The sequence below is a fragment of the Salvelinus fontinalis genome, chromosome 28, assembly GCF_029448725.1.
Source record: "Salvelinus fontinalis isolate EN_2023a chromosome 28, ASM2944872v1, whole genome shotgun sequence".
Lineage (NCBI taxonomy): Eukaryota > Metazoa > Chordata > Actinopteri > Salmoniformes > Salmonidae > Salvelinus > Salvelinus fontinalis.
In genome coordinates this window covers 8,765,273-8,783,882 of record NC_074692.1, presented here as the reverse complement: position 1 = coordinate 8,783,882, position 18,610 = coordinate 8,765,273, and the positions used below count along the sequence as shown (strand labels likewise).

Sequence of the window (18,610 nt, the reverse complement as noted above, 5' to 3'; positions counted from 1 at the left end):
TGTGTGTGTGTGTGTGTGTGTGTGTGTGTGTGTGTGTGTGTGTGTGTGTGTGTGTGTGCGTGTGGGTATGCAGATGTGTCTATGTGTGGCAAACTCTACAAACGATTACGTGTGATTGCTTGGCTGATTACATGTGTGTCTTTCTTTTCAGCTTTTTCTTCTTTTCTTTCTTATTTTCAACATGTGTATGTGTCTTGTGGTCTATAGTACCTGGAGTTGTGGTTCAGCTCCTGTGAGATGTCGTCCACCATGTCGTTCTCGGAGGCCTCGTGGGCCATGGCCTTACACAGTTTACAGGCTACCAGGGCTTTGGCCATGGCCTCCTCCCCGTGCTGCCAGAAGAACAGCGCCATCTTCTGTCTCTTCATCAGCACGGCCCACACCAGCAGCTCGTGGAAGGGGAAGGGGAAGTGGTTGATCTCAGGGTCGTCCAGGTCAATGTCCACCTCCTCCTCCCGCTTACGTGTAGTCTTCTGGCGACTCCTCCGGATCGGCATGTCATCCTGCCTCAGGCCGCACAAGACGAGAGCAGAGACATGGATTCATGGGTTTTTGGATGTGATGCTCAGCCTTTGCCCATCGAGGGAGACAAACATAAATTTAGAGAGAGTGTGATCATGTAATATAATTCACACTGGCTAAGGCCTTGGAGAGATGGATGAAGTACCATGGCATGAAAGTACTGAGAATTGAGAACTGAGAAAAGGCCTTGGTGTTTAATGTCTGTCTGCTTGCTTAGGATATTCTGTCATTTATTCCAATATTTATTCAGGTATTTCCATATTGCTTCTATATCTCATTCAACTGATATCTAAACTCAGTTACACCAGCTCTGTCAGGAGGAATGGGCCAAAATTCACCCAACTTATTTTGGGAAGCTTGTGGAAGGCTACCCGAAACGTTTGACCCAAGTTAAACAATTTAAAGGCAATGCTACCAAATACTAATTGAGTGTATGTAAACTTCTGACCCACTGGGAATGTGATGAAAGAATTAAAAGTTTAAATAAATCCTTCTCTCTACTATTATTCTGACATTTCACATTCTTAAAATAAAGTGGTGATCCTAACTGACCTAAAACAGGGTATTTTTACTAGGATTAAATGTCAGGAAATGTGAAAAACTGAGTTTAAATGTATTTGCTAAGGTGAAAGTAAACTTCCAACTTCAACTGTAAGTATTCAGACCCTTTGCTATGAGACTCAAAATTGAGCTCAGGTGAATCCTGTTTCCATTGATCAACATGGAGTTGTATCCACAACTTGATTGGAGTCCACCTGTAGTAAATTCAATTGATTGGACATCATTTGGAAGGTACACACCTGTCTATATAAGGTCCCACAGTTGACAGTGCATGTCAGAGCAAAAATCAAGCAATTAGGTCAAAGGACATTTCCGTAGAGCTCAGAGACAGGATTGTGTCAAGGCAAGATCTGGGGAAGTGTACCAACACATTTATTAAGCATTGAAGGTCCCCAAGAACACCATGGCCTCCATCATTCTTAAATCGAAGAAGATTGGACCCACCAAGACTCTTCCTAGAGCTGGCCGCCTGGCCAAACTGAGCCTTGGTCAAGGAGGTGACCAAGAACCCGATGGTCACTCTGACAGAGCTCCAGAGTTCCTCTGTGGAGATGGGAGAACCTTCCAGAAGAACAACCATCTCTGCAACACTAAACCAATCAGGCCTTTATGGTAGAGAGGCCAGACGGAAACCACTCCTCAGTAAAAGGCACGACAGCCCACTTGGAGTTTGCCAAAAGGCACCTAAAGGACTCTCAGACCATGAGAATTTTTTTTATCTGGTCTGGTGAAACCAAGATGAAACTATTTGGCCTGAATACCAAGCGTCACATCTGGAGGAAACCTGGCACCATCCTTACGATGGTTGTTGTTATGTTTTTCAGCGGCAGGGACTGGAAGACCAGTCAGAATCGAGGCAAAGATGAACGTAGAAAAGTATAAAGAGATCCTTGATGAAAACCTGCTCCAGAGCGCTCAGGACCTCAGATTGGGGCGGAGCTTCACCCTCCAACAGGACAACAACCCTAAGCACACAGCCAAGACAATGCACGAGTGGCTCCGGGACAAGTCTCTAAATGTCCTTGAGTGGCCCAGCCGGAGCCAGAGTCTCTGGGGAGACAGCGACGCTCCCCATCAAACCTGACAGAGCTTGAGAGGATCTGCAGAGAAGAATGGGAGAAACTCCCCAAATACACGTGTGCCAAGCTTGTAGCATCATGCCCAAGAAGACTCGAGGCTGTAATCACTACCAAAGGTGCTGAGTAAATGGTCTAAATGTTTATGTAAATGTGATATGTCCATTTTTTTATTCCTAATACATTTGCTAAACATTTATAAAAACCTATTTTTGCTTTGTCATTATGGGGTATTGTGTGTAGATTGATGACGAACAAAAACAACAATTGAATCCATTTTAGAATAAAAAAATATGGAAAAGTCAAGAGGTCTGAATACTTTCTGAATGCACTGTAGTAGTCCACTTTTAGTATCAAAGTTTAGTATTGAAGACCTTATAAGTACTAGTATAAGTACTAGGTACTTATTATACACATACCTACTGTAGTAACGACATATATGTGATATTATATTTATTTATTACCTTGCACTTACCACATGAATACCTTCAAGTCACTTTGTTTCTAAGGACTTTGCCTTCATTTAACATAAATGTTTGTATTAAAAGGGCTCTAAAATGAAGTAGTGTCTGCTTCCAAGTAGATACAATGTAGTTACTTGTGAAATACCACCACATTGGATGATTCCATCCCATGAAGACAACAGTAAATATGTCTGTGATCTTACCCTGTTATCTCATAGGGTAGATACAAGGTAAGAAGGCTTTAAAATGAAGCCATTGCTAATACCATGCAAACACCAGATACTTGCAGGTCAACTAACGCTCTTAATGATTTAGCCAAATTATTGTGTAGACACAAGTCATTTTCCTATAGTTACTAGGTATGTACAGTGCCTTCAGAAAGTATTTGATCATATTACTCCAGTGCTAGCTTCCCTACACTGGCTTCCTGTTAAGGCAAGGGCTGATTTCAAGGTTTTACTGTTAACCTATAAAGCGTTACATGGGCTTGCTCCTACCTATCTTTCCGAGTTGGTCCTGCCGTACATACCTACACGTACGCTACGGTCACAAGACGCAGGCCTCCTAATTGTCCCTAGAATTTCTAAGCAAACAGCTGGAGGCAGGGCTTTCTCCTATAGATCTCCATTTTTATGGAACGGTCTGCCTACCCATGTGAGAGACGCAGACTCGGTCTCAACCTTTAAGTCTTTACTGAAGACTTATCTCTTCAGTAGGTCATATGATTGAGTGTAGTCTGGCCCAGGAGTGTGAAGGTGAACGGAAAGGCTCTGGAGCAACGAACCGCCCTTGCTGTCTCTGCCTGGCCGGTTCCCCTCTCTCCACTGGGATTCTCTGCCTCTAACCCTATTACAGGGGCTGAGTCACTGGCTTACTGGTGCTCTTTCATGCCGTCCCTGGGAGGGGTGCGTCACTTGAGTGGGTTGAGTTACTGACGTGATCTTCCTGTCTGGGTTGGCGCCCCCCCTTGGTTTGTGCTGTGGTGGAGATCTTTGTGGGCTATACTCAGCCTTGTCTCAGGATTGTAAGTTGGTGGTTGAAGATATCCCTCTAGTGGTGCGGGGGCTGTGCTTTGGCAAAGTGGGTGGGGTTTTTCCTTCCTGTTTGGCCCTGTCCGGGGGTATCTCGGATGGGGCCACAGTGTCTCCTGACCGCTCCTGTCTCAGCCTCCAGTATTTATGCTGCAGTAGTTTATGTGTCGGGGGGCTAGGGTCAGTTGGTTATACCTGGAGTACTTCTCCTGTCTTATACAGTGTCCTGTGTGAATTTAAGTATGCTCTCTCTAATTCTCTCGTTCTCTCTTTCTTTCTCTCTCTCTGAGAACCTGAGCCCTAGGACCATACGTCACGGCAAACCGGGCATGATGACTCCTTGCTGTTCTCAGTCCACCTGGCCTTGCTGCTGTTCCAGTTTCAACTGCTCTGCCTGCGGTTATGGAACCCCTACCTGTCCCAGACCTGCTGCTTTCAACTCTTGGTGATCGGCTATGAAAAGCCAACTGACTTTTATTCCTGATTATTATTTGACCATGCTTGTCATTTATGAACATTTTGAAAATCTTGGCTCTCTCTAATTCTCTCCTTCTCTCTTTCTTTCTCTCTCTCGGAGGACCTGAGCCCTAGGACCATACGTCAGGACTACCGGGCATGATGACTCCTTGCTGTCCCCAGTCCACCTGGCCTTGCTGCTATTCCAGTTTCAACTGTTCTGCCTGCAGTTATGGAAACCGCCACCTGTCCCAGACCTGCTGTTTTCAACTCTTAATGATCGGCTATGAAAAGCCAACTGAAAATTATTCATGATTATTATTTGACCATGCTTGTCACTTATGAACATTTTGAACATCTTGGCATAGTTCTGTTATAATCTCCACCCAGCACAGCCAGAAGAGGACTGGCCACCCCTCATAGCCTGGTTCCTCTCTAGGTTTCTTCCTAGGTTTTGGCCTTTCTAGGGAGTTTTTCCTAGCCACCGTGCTTCTACACCTGCATTGCTTGCTGTTTGGGGTTTTAGGCTGGGTTTCTGTACAGCACTTCGAGATATTAGCTGATGTACGAAGGGCTATATAAAATAAACTTGATTGATTGATTGATATTCACAACCCCTTGACTTTTTCCACATTTTGTTGTGTTACACCCTGAATTGAAAATGTAATACATTGAGATTATGTGACTGGCCTACACACAATACCCCATATGGTCAAAGTGGAATAATATTTTTAGAAATTTGTACAAATTAATTAAAATTGAAAATCTGAAATATCTTGAGTCAATTATTATTCAACCTCTTTGTTTTGTCAAGCCTAAATAAGTTCAGGAGTAAAAATGTGCTTAACAAGTCTCATAATAAGTTGTATGGACTCACTCTGTGAGCAATAATAGAGTTTAACAGAATTATGTGTTGTTGAAAAGTGTTGTTTCATGGTACCACCTTCACACTTGAAGGGTAGGTACACGGTAAGAGGGCTGTAAGATTAAGGTGTTGCTAATAACATGTAAATACCACATACTTGCAGGTCAACCAACGCTCTTTAGGATTTAGTCAAATTATTGTGTAGACATTTTTTTAACATTTTTTTAACCAGGCAAGTCAGTTAAGAACAAATTATTATTTACAATGACAGCCTACCCCGGCAAAGCCAAACCCGGACTACACTGGGCCAATTGTGCGCCGCCCTATGGGACTCCCAATCACAGCCAGGTGAGTCAGCCTGGAATCGAACCAGGGGCGGTAGTGACACCTCTAGCACTGAGATGCAGTGCCTTAGATCGCTGCGCCACTCTGGAGCCCATAATGTACCACATACTTTCTTGGAGTTACTAGGTATGTATGTTGTAACGGCTGTAAAATTAAGTGGGGTCTGTTTCCAGGTAGATTCCAGGTAGATCCCACAAAGACCACAGCAAATCTGTCTGTGATATTACCCTGTTGTTACGTGATACTAGCTTCACACTTACATGGTTGGTACGGGATAAGAGGGCTGTAAAATGAAGCTGTTCATATCAAATACCTTCACGTTTACTGCCGTGCAATATAAAAGTGGGAATATTTCAAGTTTAATTAATGAAAATCAACAAGAGGTCAGTAGAAACACATTTGTATTAATGTACAATCATATAACCATACAAGTTAGCACCACAACAAAAGTGAACTGCATTTATATCTACGTAGAACCCAAACTGCCGGCTAAACACCATTCATTTGAATGGAAGGCTAATACGTTCATATATAGCAATCTTTTAATTCCGGTATGATAGTCAATATGTGTACTAACAGATGATGCCACTTTCAAGGCTATAAAAAGAAGGATGGCTATGTCAAGTTGTCAAGTTGGTTTGTTGATCATTGTCTTACCATAGATTTTCAAGCTGATGTAAGTCAAAATTGTAACAAGGCCACTCGGGAACACTCAATGTCATCTTGGTAAGTAACTCCAGTGTATATTTGGCCTTGTGTTTTATGTTATTGTCCTGCTGAAAGGGGAATTTGTCTCCAAGTGTCTGTTAGAAAGCAGACTGAACCAGGGTTTCCTCTAGGATTTTGCCTGCGTTTAGACCTATTCCATTTATTTTTATCCTAATAAAAGCCCTATTCCTTGCTGATGACAAGCATACCCATAACATGATGCAGCCACCACCATGCTTGAAAATATGAAGCGTGTTATGTGATGTGTTGTGTTGGGTTTGCCCCAAACATAAATATTGGTATTCAGGATGCAAAGTTAATTTCTTTGCCACATTTCTTCAGGTTTTACTTTAGTTTCTTAATGCAAACAAGATCCCTGTTTTGGAAAAAATGTATTCTGTACAGGCTTCTTTCTTTTCACTCTGTCATTTAGGTTAGTATTGTGGAGTAACTACAACGTTGTTGATCCATCCTCAGTTTTCTCCTATCACAGCCATTAGACTCTGCAACTGGGGCGGCAGGTTAGCCTAGTGGTTAGAGTGTTGGACTAGTAACCGGAAGGTTGCAAGTTCAAATCCCCGAGCTGACAAGGTACAAATCTGACGTTCTGACCCTGAACAAGGCAGTTAACCCACTGTTCCTAGGCTGTCATTGAAAATAAGAACTTGTTCTTAACTGACTTGCATAGTTAAATAAAAAAGGTATAAAAATTATATATATACTGTATGTAACTAGTATTGAAATATGATGTAACTACACTGAAATATGTAAGAATGTGAAAATCTCAATGCTATCCAATTTGTAAGTTGCTCTGGATAAGAGTGTCTGCTAAATGACTTAAATGTAAATGTAAAATGTTTTATTAAACACCATTGGCCTCATGGTGAAATCCCTGAGCAGTTTCATTCCTGTCTGGCAAATGAGGTAGGAAGGACGCATGTATTTTTGTAGTGACTGGGTATATTGATACCCCATCCAGCGTGTAATTAATAACTTCATCATGCTCAAAGGGATATCCTCTCTTGGGTAGGGGGCAGTATTTTCACCTCTGGATGAAAAGCGTGCCCAAAGTAAACTGCCTGTTACTCAGGCCCAGAAGCTAGGATATGCATATACTGCATGTATGCATATATGGTAGATTCAGATAGAAAACACTCTGAAGTTTCTGAAACTGTTAAAATAATGTCTGTGAGTATAACAGAACTGATATGGCAGGCGAAACCCCGAGGAGAAACCATCCAGGGGGGAAAACAATTGAAGTCATAGGATTTTCCAATGGTTTCTATGAGATACCCTTATTATTAGGAACCTGGTTGCAGTTCCTATGGCTTCCACTAGATGTCAACAGTCTTTAGAAATTGTTCAATGTTTTTCTTTCCAGAAATTAAGAAGTAGGGCTGTTCATTGTAAGTGTCACTCCAGGTGGATACTGTTTTGGTGCACGTGAACTGGAGTGCGCTTCACTTTGTTTTTATCCGGTATTAGAAACAGTTTATTCGGTCTTATATTTTCAGCGATTATTTACGTTTTAGGGTACCTGAGGTTGGATTAGGAACGTTGTTTGAAATGTTCGGGCCAGGTAACTTTTACAGGTAACTTAATAGATACTTTGTAGGCATGTTGGGCGAGTTGAAAACGATGTATTTCTGAATCAAACGCGCCAAATAAATTGACATTTTTGGGACATAAAGAAGGACATTATTGAACAAAAGGACCATTTGTGATGTTTCTGGTACAGTTTAGTGCCAACAGAAGAAGATCTTCAAAGGTAAGGCATTCATTATATCGGTATTTCTGACTTTTGTGGCGCACATGCCTGGTTGAAATAGGATTTTCATGTGTTTGTACGCGGGGCGCTGTCCTCAGATAATCGCATCGTTTGCTTTCGCCGTAAAGCCTTTTTGAAATCTGACACAGCTGCTGGATTAACAAGTTAAGCTTTATTTTGATGTATAATACATATATTTTCAAGAATGTTAAATATTTGAATTTGGTATTTTTGAATTTCGCGCTCTACAATTTCACCGGATGTAAAAATTGTAGCGCAATAAGTAGAGCGATAAGAAGATATTCAATGTCTGCTTTTTTACCCATCTCCTATTAGGTGCCCTTCTTTGCAAGGCATTGGAAAACCTCCCTGATCTTTGTTGTTTAAAACCTCTACTCAATAGGGGGTGCTGTTTGCACTTTGTAATAATTTCGTTCCCAAATTAAACTGCCTCGTACTCAATTCTTGCTCGTACAATATGCATATTATTATTATTATTGGATAGAAAACACTCTCTAGTTTCTAAAACCGTTTGAATTATATCTGTGAGTAAAACAGAACTCAAGTTGGAGCCTTTTTCCTATGTGGATGTGAGAATGCTGAATTCTGCAAGCTGTTCCCAGGTCAGTTTATTAATTTGCCTGTCTTCTATTGGTTGAGATGCACTGCATACGCCTTCCCCTGGATGTCAGCGAATAGTGAGATTTTAAATGGAGTCTCTAGGCAGATCTGAAGGCCTATAAATAGGCTGGCAACGTGGTGTACCCTCTTTCCCCTTTTCGCCATGATGCAGGAAGGACCTTGGCATGTCATACTAGAAATCTCCGGTTATAGCTCTTAGATATATCCGGCTCTGTTTTGTTCGATATATGTGTTAAAGACATCATAATGTTGTTATTTTAAACCGAGTTATATCAGTTTATGTCAGTATATTGCGATTTTCGGGTATTTATTTGTGTTGCGTTCTAGGGAGTTGGGCACATCTGGCCCACATGGCTAATGTTTACTGCTAATTGCAATGTTGAAGACTACATTCTACAACCGAGCAACGATTCTTTTGGAAAAGGACAACTTTCCCAAGATTCTGATGGAAGCACATCAAAAAGTAAGAACTATTTATGCTGTTAATTCGTTGTTCTGTTGAAAAATGTAAAATGCATAATCCGCCATTAATTTCGGTGCGGTCGTAGTAACGTTAATTTTAAAAATGTAACACAGCGATTGCATTAAGAACTAATGTATCTTTCATTTGCTGTCCAACCTGTATTTTTTAGTCAAGTTTATGATTAGTTATCGATTAGAATAGGTGCCTCTCCCAAGATTTCTCCCGACATTTTGTTTGCATTTTGGCTACTATTCATATTGTATAACCACGATTTGTGCCGCTAAATATGCACATTTTCGAACAAACTCTATATGTATTGTGTAATATGATGTTATAGGACTGTCATCTGAAGAAGTTTGAGAAGGTTAGTGAAAAAATTTATATATTTTGGTGGTTTAAACGTTATCGCTATTTTTGGCTTGAATCAATGCTGTTGTGTGGTTGGCTATTGTGGTAAGGTAATATAATGCTATATTGTGTTTTCGCTGTAAAACACTTAAAAAATCTGAAATATTGGCTGGATTCACAAGATCTTTGTCTTTCATTTGCTGTACGCTGTGTATTTTTCAGAAATATTTTATGATGAGTATTTAGGTAATTCACGTTGCTCTCTGTAGTTATTCTAGTCACTTTGGTGAGAGTTGTGATGGTGGCTGCAATGGTAAACTATGATTTATACCTGAAATATGCAAATTTTTCTATCAAAACATATGCTATACAATAAATATGTTATCAGACTGTCATCTGATGAAGTTGTTTCTTGGTTAGTGGCTATTTATATCTTTATTTGGTCGAATTTGTGATAGCTACCTATGCAGGAAAAAAATGGTGGAGTAAATAAAGTTGTGTCTTTTGCTAACGTGGTTAGCTAATAGATTTACATATTGTGTCTTCCCTGTAAAACATTTTAAAAATCAGAAATGATGGCTGGATTCACAAGATGTGTATCGTTCATCTGGTGTCTTGGACTTGTGATTTAATGGTATTTAGATGCTAGTGTTTACTTGTGACGCTATGCTAGGCTATGCTAGTCAGCTTTTTTACTGATGGGGGTGCTCCCGGATCCGGGTTTGTGAGGAAGTAGAGGTTAATCTGTGTTTCAAATTCACAGCTCGACTGAGGGACTTTACAGATAATTGTATGTGTGAAGTAAAGAGATAAGGCAGTCATTAAAAAAATTACGTTAAACACTATTATTGCACACAGAGTGAGTCCAGCCAACGTATTATGTGACTTATTCAGCAGATATTTACTCCTGAAGTTATTTAAGCTTTCCATAAAAAAGAGGTTGAATCAAGACATTGCAGCTTTTCATTTTTTAATATTTGTAAACATTTTGAAAAACACAATTGCACTTTGACAAGGTGGGGTATTGTGTGTAGGCCAGTGACACAACATCTCCAGTTTAAATTCAGGCTGTAACACAACAAATGTGGAAAAAGTAACAGGGTGTGAATACTTTGTGAAGGCACTGTACATACCTAGTAACTTCAGGAAAGCGACTTAGTACATTATGTCTACACAATCATTTGACTAAATCATTTGTTGACCTGCAAGTATGTGGTATTTACATGGTATTAGCAACGGCTTCATTTTAAACCCCTTACTTTGTACCTACCCTGTAAGTGTGAAGGTGGTCCCATGATACAATAGGGTAAGATCACAGACATATTTGCTGTTGTCTTCATGAGATGGAGTCATCCAATGTGGTGGTATTTCACAAGTAACTACGTTGTATCTACCTGGAAACAGACAACTTAGTTTTACAGTTTTACACTAATTAAGCATGTAGTACTTACTTACTTGGTTCCAGGTAATTACATTTGGGACTAAATTGTTAACATGTATTTACTTTTTGTTACTAGTTATTTACCTAGTTATTACCTAGTAAATACCGTGCTGTAAAATGAAGGGTTACCAGGCACTCATTATGCAAACCAGGGGAATACACCAAACTGTAACCAGATAATAACCATGTTGTAACCCAGACTCACCTCCATCCCCAGCAGTTTCAGGGCTTTGGGCTGGAAAGGTAACAAAAACATGGTTATTGAGAAATCAACACCGTCAAGGGGAATTCGTCACATAACAAAATATGCACACACATAAAGGAACACAGACAGACCCACTTCCACACACTCACAAGGCCAAGTGTTCAAATACAGAGAGAAATGCCATCTTGGTCTCAGAGTATTTCATATTATTCTGTCCTTAAAAGTGAAATACTCTATGTAGGATGATATGTTACGTTGTGTTTGGTATGTATTCATTTGTGGATCTCCATCATAAATGTTGTATGCAATGTTATGAATTACAATTTGTATGATATGTTAAGAATTGCAATTTGTACAACATGTTACGAATTGGAATATGTATGTCTTTTGAATTTGCAACACGTACAATATCCTATGATTTTGCAAAACATGTTGCTAACATTAGCTAGGGGTTGCTAGGTGTCTAATGCTAACTTTAGCTAGCTGTCTAACGTTAGCTAGAATAAGGGTTAGGGTTAGAAGTCAAGGTTAGGATTAGGCTTAGGGAAAAGGTTAGCTAACATTCTAAGTAGTTGCCAATTAGTAAAAATGCTAAGGTTGTTGTAATGAGTTTTGAACAAGCGACCTTGGGGTTCCTAGACGGTTGCATTATATGCCCACCCATCCACCTTGACCAACAACACTTCTTTCATTTTTGCCTTAAGTAACCTTCTATCTTATGTAACAATACCAAATGTAACATATCATACTAATTTGAGTGTCCCGGATTTACTTTTACTATGTTACCTCTTTGAGACCAGTCTGGAAATGCATACAGTGCATTCAGAAAGTATTCAGACCACCTCCCTTTTTCTACATTTTGTTATGTTACAGCCTTATTCTAAAATTGATTAAATACATGTTTTTCCTCATCAATCTACACACAATCTATCCCCAATCTACATATCATCCTAACCAATCTGCCCTCCAAATACACCTCTGCTGTCTTCAACCAGGATATCAGCGATCACTGCCTCATTGCCTGCGTCCGTAATAGGTCTGCGGTCAAACGACCACTCCTCATCACTGTCAAACGCTCCCAAAAACACTTCAGCGAACAGGCCTTTCTAATCGACCTGGCCCGGGTATCCTGGAAGGATATTGACCTCATTCCATCAGTAGAGGATGCCTGGTTATTCTTTTAAAAGTGCTTTCCTCACCATCTTAAATAAGCATGCTCCATTAAAAAAAATAGAACCAGGAACAGATATAGCTCTTGGTTCACTCCAGACCTGACTGCCCTTGACCAGCACAAAAACATCCTGTGGCATACTCCATTAGCATCGAATAGCCTCTGTGATATGCAACTTTTCAGGAAAGTAAGGAACCAATATACACAGGCAGTTAGGAAAGTAAAGGCTAGCTTTTTCAAACAGAAATTTGCATCCTGTAGCACAAACTCCAAAACGTTCTGGGACACTGTAAAGCCCATGGAGAATAAGAGTACCTCCTCCCAGCTGCCCACTGCACTGAGGCTTGGAAACACTGTCACCACCGGTAAATCCACGATAATTGAGAATTTAAATAAGGAATTTTCTACGGCTGGCCATGCTTTCCACCTGGCTACCCCTACCCCGGTCAACAGCCCTGAACCTCCCACAACAACTTGCCCAAGCCTCCCCCATTTCTTCTTCACCCAAATCCAGATAGTTGATGTTCTTAAAGAGCTGCAAAATCTGGACCCCTACAAATCAGCCGGGCAGACAATCTGGACCCTCTCTTTCTAAAATGATCCACCGAAATTGTTGCAACCCCTTTTGCTAGCAGGTTCAACCTCTCTTTAGTATCGTCTGATATCCCCAAAGATTGGAAAGCTGCCGTGGTCATCCCCCTCTTTAAAGGGGAGACACTCTAGACCCAAACTGCTACAGACCTATATCTATCCTACCCTGCCTTTCTTCGGTCTTCGAAAGCCAAGTTAACAAACAGATCACAGACCATTTAGAATTCTATCCCACCTTCTCCGCTATGCAATCTGGTTTCCGAGCTGGTCATGGTGCAGTTCATCCACGCTCAAGGTCCTAAACGACATCATAACCCCCATCAATAAGAGATAATACTGTGCAGCTGTATTCATCGACCTGGCCAAGGCTTTGACTCTGTCAATCACCACATTCTTATCGGCAGACTCAACAGCCTTGGTTTCTCAAATGACTGCCTCGCCTGGTTCACCAACTACTTCTCAGACAGAGTTCAGTGTGTCAAATCAGAGGGCCTGTTGTCCGGACCTCTGGCAGTCTCTATGGGGGTGCAACAGGGTTCAATCCTCGGGCGACTCTTTTCTCAATATACATCAATGATGTCGCTCTTGCTGCGGATGATTCCCTGATCCACCTCTACGCAGAAAACACCATTCTGTATACATCTGGCCCTTCTTTGGACACTGTGTTAATAACTAACCTCCAGAAAAGCTTCAATGCCATACAACTCTCCTTCCGTTGCCTCCAACTGCTCTTAAATGGAAGTAAAATTAATGCACGCTCTTCAACCGATTACCTGCCCGCCTGTTCAGCATCACTACTCTGGACGGTTCTGACTTAGAATATGTGGACAACTACAAATACCTAGGTGTCTGGTTAGACTGTAAACTCTCCTTCCAGACTCACACTAAGCATCACCAATCCAAAATTAAATTTAGAATTGGCCTCCTAATTCGCAACAAAGCATCCTTCACTCATGCCGCAAAACATACCCTCGTAAATCTGACTATCCTACCGATCTTTGACTTCGGCGATGTCATTTACAAAATAGCCTCCAACGCTCTACTCAGCAAATTGGATGCAGTCTATCACAGTGCTATCTGTTTTGTCACGAAAGCTCCATATATTACCCACCACTGCGACCTGTATGCTCTCGTTGGCTGGCCCTCGCTTCATATTTGTCGCCAAATCCACTGGCTCCAGGTCATCTATAAGTCTTTGCTAGGTAAGGCCCCGCCTTATCTCAGCTCACTGGTCACCATAGCAGCACCCACCCGTAACACGCGCTCCAGCAGGTAAATTTCACTGGTCATCCCCAAAGCCAATTCCTCCTTTGGCCACCTTTCCTTACAGTTCTCTGCTGCCAATGACCCGAACGTACTGCAAAAATCACTGAAGCTGGAGACTCATGTCTCCCTCACTAACTTTAAGCACCAGCTGTCAGAGCAGCTCACAGATCACTGCACCTGTACATAGCTCATCTGTAAATAGCCCATCCAACTACCTCATCCCCATACTGTTATTTATTTGATTTATTTTGCTCCTTTGCACCCCAGTATCTCTACTTGCACACTCATCTTCTTCTATCACTCCAGTGTTTAATTGCTATATTGTAATTTTTTCGCCACTATGGCCTGTTTAATGCCTTACCTCTCTTATCCTGCCTCATTTGCACACACTGTATATAGACTTTTTCTATTGTATTATTGAATGTATATTTGTTTATTCCATGTGTAACTCTGTGTTGTTGTTTTTGTCGCACTGCTTTGCTTTATCTTGGTCAGGTCGCAGTTGTAAATGAGAACTTGTTCTCAACTAGCCTACCTGGTTATAATGACGAAGCAAAGCAGTGCGTAATGACATAGCAAAACAGGTTTTTAGAAAATGTTTCAAATGTATTAAAGATAAAAAACAGAAATACCTTACTTACTTAAATATTCAGACCCTTTGCTATGAGACTCGAAATTGAGCTCAGGTGCATAGTGTTTCCATTGAAAATCGCTGAGATGTTTCTTCAACTTGATTGGAGTCCACCTGTGGTAAATTCAATTGATTGGACATGATTTGGAAAGGTACACATCTGTCTATATAAGGTCTCACAGTTGACAGTGCAGTTCAGAGCAAAAACCAAACCATGAGGATTGTGTCGAGGCACAGATCTGTGGAAGGGTACCAAAATATGTATGCAGCACTGAAGGTCCTCAAGAACACTATGGCCTCCATCATTCTTAAATGGAATAAGTTAGGAACCACCAAGACTCTTCCTAGAGCTGGCCGAAAGGCCAAACGGGGGAGAAGGGCCTTGGTCAGGGAGGTGACCAAGAACCCAATGGTCACTCTGACAGAGTTCCACTCTGGAGTTGGGAAAACCTTCCAGAGGGACAACCATCTCTGCAGCACTCCACCAATCAGGCCTTTATGGTAGAGTGACCAGAAGGAAGCCACTCCTCAGTAAAAGGCACATGATTGCCTGCTTGGAGTTGCCAAAAGGCACCTAAAGGACTCTTAAACCATAAGTTAGGAACCACCAATATATTAAATATAAGAAACAAGATTCTCTGGTCTGATGAAGCCAAGATTGAACTCTTTGGCCTGAATACCAAACATCACGTCTGGCACCATCCTTAAGGTGAAGCATGGTGGTGGCAGCATCATACTGTGGGGATGTTTTTCAGCGGCAGGGACTGGGAGACTAGTCAGGATTGAGGGAAAGATGAACAGAGGAAAGTACAGCAAGATCCTTGATGAAAACCTGCTCCAGTGCGCTAAGAACTTCAGACTGGGGCGAAGGTTCCCCTTTCAACAGGACAACGAGCACACAGCCAAGACAATGCAGGATTTGCTTCGGGACAAGTCTCTGAATGTCCTTGAGTGGCCCAGCCGGAGCCCGGACTTGAACCAGTTTGAACAACTCTGGAGAGACCTGAAAATAGCTGTGCAGCGACACTGCAGAGAAGAATGGGAGAAACTCCCCAAATACAGGCGTGCCAAGCTTGTAGCATCCTACCTAAGCAGACTCAAGGCTGTAATCACTGCCAAAGATGCTTCAACAAAGTAAAGGGTCTGAACACTTATATTACAGTTTTTTACTTGTAATACATTTGCAAACATTTATCAAAACCTGTTTTTGCTTTTTCATTATGGGGTAATGTGTGTAGGTTGATGAGGGGGATTAAAACAATGTAATACATTTTAGAATAAGGCTGTAACGTAGCAAAATGTGGAAAATGGCAAGGGGTCTGAATACTTTCTGAATGCACTGTATGTTCCAACACAATTAAACAGCACAACTGTCCTGTTCTAGACCAACAGTAACCGGTTCAAGACCAGACAGTAACCTGTTCTAGACCAACAGTAAAACACATCTGAGTGTCTGCTGCTGCATAGAGCTCCATTTAGCCAGCCACCCCCTTACACAGACAAACACACAGAGATTAAATATATCAGGTTACAGTAACAGGTTACTATCTAAAGACAACAGGTTACTGTTTATCTAGAACAGATTGCTGTTGATCTAGAACAGGTTACTGTCTGGTCTCGAACCGGTTACTGTTGGTCTAGAACAGGTTACTGTCTGGTCTTAAACCGGGTATTAAAGCAGGCTGTGTACAAATTATGCATTAATGAGCCATCATGTGACCTGCTTCCCCAACTGCTGGTAAAAATAACTCAGGCCTCCTGTGGGGATGTTGATATCTGCACCTATTTCAGGATTATTCCTACCCCATTGTGTGTTTGTTCCTGTATTCACACTGCTTTTTCATCCAAGATGACACTGTCAGTGTGCCCAAATCATTTTAAAACAGATCACAGCTCATTTAGATCTGTGTCTACCTCTTTGTCTTGCATCCTCTGTCTCTCTTGTTCTATCCTTCACTTTTGCTCTCTTTTCAACCTCATGCACACGTGCATACACACTGCATAGTCATTGGCTGATGTTGATGGACTAGACATTGCTCTACACAATAGTCCTAGAATAGTGATTTTCTATAGTTGACAGTTAGTCTGTTCTTACTATGTGCACGCTCCACTGGGGCAGAAGGCCCTGTCTTGTTGTGATACTGGATGGCCAGATAGCTAGCAACAATGACAAGAAAATGCCATGTGGGAAATCTTAAGTAGCTCGTTTCGATTAGTTTTATCCTGATACCATGTCTGGTTTTTAAGTGTTTTGACTGATGGCACATCTATGCTGTTATGGCTCAAATTCACTAGCTAGCTAACTACCAACTGTAACAATGTATTTGACCTTATTTATGTTTTCAATAAACATTGAAAACGGACTGTAGTTTACATGTGGTAAACAACCTAAGCCAACCCTGTCTGTTTTGCTCCATAGTTGCGCACACCTCAGTTTTGTTGCTTAACAACCAACCTATCTATTTCACAACCGTTGTTCCGAGCAGTATAGTGCAGTGCAGTTTGGCACTGATCTCTGCGTTCTATTGATAGTTTGTGAGAGTTTGCAGGCAGAGGGAGAAAAGGAGACCGTATCCCTAGTGCAGACTTAGACGTAGAGGGATATGCATATTTATGTATATTAATTTACAGCATCGTCCTTTGATCACACAAATAAAGGTTACGTAAGTACAAAATTTACATCACTCCAAAAGTGAGGCTCGTGTTGGCTTTCACTGAAAGCATACCTGAGGTGAGGTTACCAGATTACTGATAGTAGGTTTGTTTATAGTACCCAAGACCAGTCTAGGAGCTAATTTGACCATGGGAAAAGGAACTAAAGTGTAAATACTGTAACACATTGAATGTTCGATTCAATTGATCCCACAGAGACAAGTAGACATGCAGACACATGCACATGCATCATTAGCAGAATAGGAAACTGTAAAGCTGGTCCGCCACTCACTCTTTTGGGTCCAAAAAGGTTATGATACAGAGTTCTAAACCTCTTCCTGGTGTAGTTGCATCGGTAAGCTCCGCCCATCAAGTACTCAAAGACCAATCCGATGTCAATGAGACTAATGCGGTAGTCTGGTGGCAGGTTACCCTGGGGACCAAGAGATTGGTCAGACAAAACCGCACACCCCCATGACAGCTGAGCATACGATGGTGAAAGGAAGGGAAAACGCCCCACACAAATCATACACACTTCACTTCACACATCTACGCACTTGTTTGGTGTTAATAATAATACGTGATTAGTGGATTCACCTTGAAGTAGATCCAACTGAACACTGGATTTTCTTGCTTAGAAAAAACACACAAGGTCAGTGAGTATACAGCACAAGGCCAAGGAGAGATGGGAGACACAGACCCCCGATAAGATCACAGAGCTTATAACCTAGTTTAAATGAACTTATCTGAGCTTAGTTTAATTTAACTTAGTTCAACAGCACTGAGATAGACATCAGTATACTGTACTCTGAGAGAAGAGGTGTAGAGGAGTAAAGAAAGGAGGAGGAAGAGGGGAAAGAAGAGGGAAACCACGAAAATAGGGGAAATGTTAAGGAGAAGATGGAAAATTACAAATCTTGAGGAAATTGAAAAATATACAAAATCTGATCAATGCTTACTTAATTTGCCTGATCACTCTGTGCTAATTTGCATTTGTAACGTATGACCAGATCGTATCAAGGGTTCAGTGCTGGAAGAGAAAGACGGACAGAAGTCTGAAGATGAGGATAACAGGAGGACAAATGAGAGAGCGTTTTTTGATAGAAATGGACCTTCATCATCCACCTTCAGATAGAAATCAGAGCTCTCTGATCCAGTGAGGGGAGGGAGAAATCGGGAGGATGGGCTGGGACAATGATCATACATCGACGAATGATTTGATACCATCTCATCCACTGCCCCTGGTCAGTTTTAGTGGAACGCTCCCTGTATTCCCTTGTCAAAAAGCGCTCCATTTGGTTTCTGTTATCCCTGTAAAGCCTCACAAGTATCCAGCCAAAGCTCAGAGGCAACACTGTGGGTGAACCCCAAAGCAGGATGTGCTTGTGTATTTTTTCACACGTT

The 18,610-nt window shown here is 41.5% G+C and overlaps 1 protein-coding gene across 1 annotated transcript in view; it reads right to left on the bottom strand.

The window, feature by feature from the left end:
- Positions 1–18,610, bottom strand: part of trpm3 (transient receptor potential cation channel, subfamily M, member 3) — a 275,797-nt gene that overhangs the window by 52,101 nt on the left and 205,086 nt on the right. Inside the window, 3 exon segments of the mRNA XM_055886361.1 lie at positions 211–503; positions 10,896–10,925; positions 17,499–17,639. Coding sequence (XP_055742336.1) covers positions 211–503; positions 10,896–10,925; positions 17,499–17,639 — 464 coding nt within the window.